The sequence below is a fragment of the Porites lutea genome, chromosome 3 (genome assembly GCF_958299795.1).
Source record: "Porites lutea chromosome 3, jaPorLute2.1, whole genome shotgun sequence".
Lineage (NCBI taxonomy): Eukaryota > Metazoa > Cnidaria > Anthozoa > Scleractinia > Poritidae > Porites > Porites lutea.
This window is the reverse complement of record NC_133203.1, coordinates 16,104,909-16,112,408: the sequence shown is the minus strand read 5'-3', so window position 1 is coordinate 16,112,408 and position 7,500 is coordinate 16,104,909. Positions and strand designations below refer to the sequence as shown.

At 38.8% G+C, this 7,500-nt stretch overlaps 2 protein-coding genes across 2 annotated transcripts in view; both read left to right on the top strand.

Moving 5' to 3' along the window:
* The first annotated feature begins 5,781 nt into the window (after positions 1-5,781).
* Positions 5,782-6,720, top strand: LOC140929432 (uncharacterized). The gene has a single exon (XM_073379233.1). It carries the CDS (start codon positions 5,782-5,784, stop codon positions 6,718-6,720), a length of 939 nt encoding a protein of 312 aa, XP_073235334.1.
* Positions 6,721-6,744: 24 nt separating this feature from the next.
* Positions 6,745-7,500, top strand: part of LOC140929431 (uncharacterized) — a 2,053-nt gene continuing 1,297 nt past the window's right edge. The window contains exon 1 of the mRNA XM_073379232.1: positions 6,745-7,500. This exon is cut by the window's right edge and continues 1,297 nt beyond it. Coding sequence (XP_073235333.1) covers positions 6,763-7,500 — 738 coding nt within the window. The 5' untranslated portion in view covers positions 6,745-6,762.

The following is a 7,500-nucleotide window of genomic DNA, read 5'->3' as shown; positions in this document are numbered from 1 at the left end:
TACCAAGTTGAAAAATATATTTCCATTAAGAATAATAAATTAGAAACCTTTTATGAAAAATGGCCAAAAGACATTTCCCCCCTTTAATTAAGTTCGCGTGTATGTAATTAAAATTGTAATCTTTTATTAGACACTTTTTTTTTCTGTATTGTTTTTTTGTTTTTGTATGTGTGTTTGGGGTTTTGTTTTATTTCAGTGTACTTTAAATAAGTGTTAATTTCTCTTTTATCTACATAATTAAGTATTCATTAATTGTTTGTAAAATAAGCCTCATTCAGCAATTGCGCGGCTGTTTTGTGGCTGTAATGTATATAATAGTGAAATGTAGATAAATGTAAGTATGTCTGTTATTGCGGTTGTTTAGAATATTGTAATTAGTTTCTTTTTAATTAGTTCTTTGTAATTAAAGTAATAAATGTCTTGAATGAAAAAAAAAATCCGCCTTACCGGCAAAAAAAACACCAAACAAACAAAAAAAACAAAAAGAAAAAAGCCCCCAGCCCTTTGTATCCTTAGTCCAATGCCTTGAGAGGACAATGCAGACAGTGAAAAATGTTCTACAAAAGTGCAAGGAATCTGGCCAGGACCCTCACTTGCCAACGCTTTGTCTTCGTAGCACCCCACTGTCTCATGACTTACCATCGCCTGCCAAGCTTCTGAATGGCCGGGTGTATTAGACAAACCTTCCAGCAGTATCTAAGCTTTCCTCCTCTTCTAATGGAAACGTTAATGTCAAGTTCCAACTCAGACAGAATAAGCAGAAGGCACAGTAAGTTAAACAGCCGAGCAGCCACTTCAACCACTTTTCGCAGAACACCATGTATGCATCCATAACCCTGCCAATGACAGATGGGAACCAGTGTAGTTCACCATGTAGCTGATGCCCTCCCGGTCTTACCTGGTGGCTAATAGCACTGGTGAAGTACTCAGAAGAAATTGTCGCCACCTACGAAGCACTGAGGAGCCGTTTGAACTCCCAGTTCCTTCAAATGAAGTCCCTGAGGATATTCCAGTTGGTGACACATTCTGAAGAGCTCGTGACCAGCAGTTCCTCTACGTCACTGACAGTGCTAGTGTTCCCTGTTCCTCTGCTGGTCAAACAGACCCTCCTCCTGTTGCAGTTCCTTTTCCTCTCCGCAGATTAACTAGGAGAACTAAAGCTCCAGAAAGACTGAACTTATGATTGCATATACTGTTTAGTTTTCTTTCTTTATGAGGAACTTGAACAGTTCAACATTAGTAATGCATCTAGTTTTCTATCTTTTCCACAAAAGGAGGGGGATGTAGTATTATTAAATGGTCTGCGGTCTTCCACTATAGTCCAGGCCATCACTTGTGTAAATTTATTCATATAAGAAATCTTGTTACTCGCACTTATGGTTGTAGTAAAAGCACACTCGTTACCCTATGCGTTCTAATCGAACCAACAGTAGGCCCTGGTCAGAGTGTTTGCAAGCTGCTTTAATTGAGCCTGGTTTTCTGATTAGCTATGGGTCCGTATTTCTGTGTGCTTTAACTTGCCGAGATTGACTTTGTGTCTTTTTGCCTTTGGGCGCACGTTATAGTGTATGTTAAATTGTAGACACTATAATCGAGTCTGGAATTTCCGAATGGCTTCGGCCTTTGTCATAGAGTCACCATAATTCACTTTGGAATTTCCGACTGGATCACAAGAGAGTTTCTTTTACACGTCTGCTTCAAGGTTTCCGATTTTTCACCTTTTACCATTTTTGTAGCCAAGTAGTGCCTATTTGCTTTGCTGTGATTTCCCTCATATGCAGATATGTAATTTTTCTGCCAGTGGTTTTCTTCGTAGGTTCCACAGTCAGATCAACGTGTCGCTTTTAGAGACTGCATTGCCCTGTTAGAAGCTCACATGTTGCGACCAACTGTGGAGTCTGTGCTCTCCCAGCTGAGAGCCATTATGGTAAAAACTGGGCAAGATTTCCTCATGGATGAAGCTTTGCATTTACCCACCAATCTCAAAGGCACAGCATCCACTAAGAAGCACAAAAAATTTTCCCATTTTTCTGCAGTAAATGAGTTCTTAAAGTACAAGACTTGTCCTCACCCAAACAATTCAGGCATTACATGATTGCTCTGCTCGAAGAAAAGGTTTTCGATGTTTGGGTTAAAGTGGATAAATCTTTGAAGCTCGACGCTGGATTATCTCCTTGGCACCAGGGTTAAGGGCCGCCCCCAGAAGCGTCCAGTCTCCATGCGGCCACGCTGCTACTATTGTGGGTTACGGGCATTTAAAATATTGGTGCTTTAAAAAGCAGAAGGATGTGGCCAGAGAGAAAATGCCTGATAGCAAGCGTCCTCATCTTGTCATATAGTACTGTACATCATGCAACCAGATAGTAACAGCAAAGGCAAACAGACTAACAGCAAATTAAATTGCAATTCTTGCAAACTCATGCAAAGGGTTTCCATTTGCAACATTCAGTGGATTGTCAAAATTCTCTTTCACCACACCCACAACAATGAGAAGCTCGCAGACCTATGAGTACGCTCAACAACTTGAACATGATTTCAGAAGAGGATCTGGTTCTATATCTTCTGGAAATTAAATCTGGCCTAGCAATTACATATTTATACACGTCCTCAAATCAGCTTACAGATGTTTCAGGGATAAATATTTAGCAACCTTTCAACATGGTATCCCGAAGATATGGATCCACAGATAAAAACTGACACTATGACAAAACGAAAGGAGATTCTAAGTCTAGTAAAACAAAAAATTTATGAATCTCTCAATCCAAGCAAGGCAAACTACAATCCCATGTTGACCCTTGATGACATATTTCAAGAACTTGGAATTACTAAGGAACAATATCTTTATCTGTCTTTATCACCTGATTCCGACTATGACCTGCATCTCAGATGACCAACTGACCGCTGTTTTATTAACAATTACTTTGCTGCTGGCATGAAGGGATTTGCCGCCAGTTTAGACTTGCAGCCTGTTTTCAACCACTATAAATGCATAACCTATGCTTGTTCCTATTTTACTAAAGATGAGACGGAATGCTCACAAGCTATCATGAATGCTTCAAAACAAGCAAGAGAAATAAATCTAAATGTTCGAGATGTCCTTCGAAAAATTGGAGCTGCTTTCTTATCTTCAAGAGAAGTAAGTTCACAGGAATGTGTTTATAGGTGCATGCCTGAACTTTGGCTACGAAAAGTTTTTCAAAAAACTATTTTTGTTAATACCGAATTCTCAGATAAATGATTACGAGTAGCAAAGAGTCAGCAAGAACTTGATGAGTTAGACGATGAAAGTACTAATATCTATAAATGAAACATCATTGAACAATATAGTTTAAGACCAGCACATTTTAAATCTACAAATGATCTGTGCCTAGCTGAGTTTGCTGATTACTATTGTAGTGACTACAAAACCGATCACTGTGAAACAGTAGATGTGCAGCCAGAAGTTCTTGGTGATGATATTATTGAACAATCACATGTATGTGTAAATGATGATGCATCAGTAGTACCTAAAAAAATTTGAAAAACACAAATGAAGTTATGAAATGTAGAAAAGTTAGGGCTGTCATAAGATACCACACTCCAAATAAAGCAAAGGAACCTGAAAAATATTTCCACCATCTCCTTATTCTTTACCACCCATGGAGACAACAAACAGAACTTCTAGGTGAAGAAAAAACTTACATGTCTAAATTCAATGTGTCAGATGTCCAAACTATTGTACAACGGAATAGAAATATATTCGAAGATTCAGAAGCTGTTATAGAAGCACTCGAGTCTTTACGAAAAAGTAAGATCAGAACGTCGTACTCATTCGATCCTATAAATGATCAGGAAAATTATGATGTACAATTTGATATTGCAAATAGTAGTTATGAAGAGTCCTTTTATAACCAGATGTCAGGAGATCAACTTTCTTCGTCAAATGAACAAATTCCCAGAGCAATGTCAACTTATATTCAAGTGTCAGAAATATGTGATGATGATCTTCGCTAGTCAGTGAGATCATAAAACTCTCAGCAACGTAAAGCATACAACATAGTGCTACTTTGGCGTAGAAACAAAATAAAAAACATGGGCACTTTAAGACCAGTCTAATTGCCACCTATACGTCTGTTCATTACAGGAGGAGCTGCTGCAGGAAAATTTCATCTCGTAACAGCCATATACCATACTGTTACTGTAGACATGTTGTTATAAACTCCGAATTACTAACAGTATTGTTAATAGCGCCAACATGAGTGGAACAACTATTAGGGAGTTTAGTCGCGTGATTTCCCCACGCAAAATCGAGCCAAAACATTACCGATCCCAAACTTTCCGTTTATTCTCGTTAATATATTGTATTCTTCTGCAATTAAAATCCACCTACCTTTAGAAGATACCTTAGAGAATAAAACTTATAAATTTCATCGTGATTGGTACCGTATTTCTATTGCTAATAATCCAACTTCGCCGTCACTCGGCGTCAGGGATCGCAACTGAAGCGTGGCCGCCATGCTTGACAAAACCAGACCTGACCTGGGGAAGGCAAAATTCGATTTCGCAGCGCTTATTGGCTGAAAAACAATAGCTAATGTATGAAACAATAGGGCTAAAGGGTCAGGGGACTCCTAGGCAGTAGTTTCTTTGTTCAAACGTCCGTAGTTCACGAAATATCGTTGTTTATCTGAATTAGAAGCAGTTTTTGAAGAGATCTATTATCATCATTCGGTTTAAACTACAGCTGTAGTATTTTATAGCCTTTAAGGTTTTTGTTTAGCGAAAAATAAGTCGAATTTGACGTGCTTTCATGCGCCGGAGAGCGAGTTATAATATGTGAGTTCCAACGCGCACTGAGAAGTCATGGCGCACAGCAAGGATCAAGTTTGCCAGGGGCCATCAACTTCAACAAGCCTTTCGGATTCGAATAAAACGGCAGGTAAGCAGATATTCCTTTCCTTTATTGAGATTTTTTTATGCTTCACTTATAGTTATACATACAAGTATTATAAAGGAAAGTGAAATGTGCTAGTTTTGGCTGCTCGGGCTGTTATGTAACAATGTTCCTGCTGGAGCAGAAGCTTGGTGATTGTTGTATTCAGCAGCCGTAAACTGTGTTGAATATGTTCATGCCCAGCTTGAATTCGCTTTTATTATTGTATATAGGTATCCTTTTGTTTAATATTCTGCTTCTATATTATTCCACCAAAGAGAAAATCTGTGGGCTTTGGGTGCTAGCTATTGACATGTCTGAGTAATGTTTTATGACTGAGCAGTGATCTTTACTTTGTGCTCAAATTTTGAAGTGTGACAATTATAAGAACAGAGATTTAAGAATGTTTTTAATTCCATTGACAGACAATGTTTTGTTAAACAAAAGCATTTTGGGGGGACCTTACTGTGCAAGAAATGGTTTGGATGTGGCAGCCTTGGAAGAATGGGGATCTGCAACCTTTGGACAGGGAGTCCTTTACTAATGGTCTTATCCTGGAACTCTGGAAACAGAGAGATTCTGTCAACCAAATGCTTCAATGGATAACAGCTTTGACTCCACTGGAACTGCAGAGGTATTTGAGTGGTGTGACAACTCAAAATCTGAACAAATCATGCAATGATTTAATGAAAAAAGTCCAAAAGCTTGGTAAAAATAAAAAGAAAGAGGAACTTGAATTACTAAAGCAAAGTTTGTTTCATTTACCTGGCTCAAATGCACCAATGGTGAGAGAAACACTAACACCAAAGTCAAAAAAGATTGCAGAGCTTAAGGATGAAAACAGGGGGCTAAAAAGATCTGTCAGCAAAATGCTTAGTTTTAGTGAGAGACTGATGGATGAGAATGATGCTTTGATTGATGACCAAGCAGCTTTGCAGTATGAATATTTTTCAACTGTTGAACACATGCATACAATAACAAACAATATTGCTGGTGTAGCTGCAAAACGTAAACATGAAAGGGATGCCTTTGAGCAAGATCTCAAAGGTTTGCAAGAGCAGTTCGATGAGCAATCAGAAAAGCTGAATGAGATTCAAGAGAAACTAGCATCATATACACCTAGAAATGTGAACGAGAGGCAGAAAAGGGCACATTCAAAGATTAATGATCTTAAATCAAGAATTTCTGAACTTGAAGTGGAAAAGTGCAGTATCTCAATTGAGCTTTCAGAAGTCAAGGAAAAATGTGAACAAGCCAAGAGTGAAGTTGAACAGCTAAAACAGCAGAAAATTGGCTTACAGAAGGTGTCACATATAAAAAAGCAAAAGAGCACACAGGCCAATGAAATTGATTTGCTAAAGGAACATAATGCTGCAAACATATTAAAGCTTGAATCATGTGCTAAAGAGTTAAAAGAAAAAAACAAAGAATTAGAACAGCTTACTTGCTTGCTGGAGGATGAGACAATCAGCACATTTGAAGATGGCAAGTATGTTGACGAAGTGCGAGAAGTAATCATGGACCTGCTAGCCATGAATGTTTCAATGAGCAAAGTCAATGAAGTAATACGAACTCTTTTGAAAAAATTGACCAGGAAGAGTTTGTCAAGACTTCCAAGCAAGGCCGTCCACTCTCGTCTACTTGTTGAGGCTAAGCACCTTGCTGATGTTCAGCTAGGGAGGGCTATGCTAGAAGAAGCTGACCCTTCCCAGGTAGTTGGAAACACCCTCCACGGAGATGGTACTACTAAATATCATCGTCACTACCAAGATTTTGAAATTACAACTCCCTCTTGTCAGACATACTGAGTGGGCCTTCTTGAGTTGGGAAAGTCAGACACAGAAGCCATAATGGACTCATTTAAGTACAGAGTTAAGGAAATTGCACAAGCATTGAGCAGTGGTGAGAATCTAACAGTTGAAGATAAAGTTGCAGAGTTGGTCACATCCATTAAGAACACCATGTCCGATCAAGGACCAACGAATGCCACTTTTAATGAACAACTGACAGAATTGCAAAAGGAATTACTCCCAAAGGTGGTGGAGAAATGGGAAGACCTCAGTGAAGATTCAAAGAAATCCCTTGAGCAAATGGGAAACTTTTATTGCAAACTGCATTTACTTGTGAATCTTGGCAAGGAAGCAAACAAAGCCTTAAAATTGTTTGAACATGCTGCAACAGAAGGCAGAAATCCATTAGCATTTCTTTCTTCAAATGAGTCTGGTTCCTGTAGGCTAACAAGAACAGCATGTGAAGCTTTTCATCCCCGTGGTAGTCAGACCGCTGGAGTGTCCGAGTATTTTGATGTGCATCTCTCTGAAAATGGTGTGGAAAGCAAACTGGTTGAGTTCATCGGGAATCACTTCAACATAATATTTTACAACTCTGCTGCTGTTTTCTACCATAAAAGCCATATTCAAGATTTCCTTTTCAAATGGCCTTCACCAAATCGCTTACTTCAGCTTGTGGCTAAAGACATTGTAGAACCTGTCTACTTAGCAGGAGTTAGAGCCCTTGGAATTTTGGATAAAATTGTCACTGGCCCCTTTTTCAGATTAACTGAGACAGCAACGTCTGTTCTTGAACTC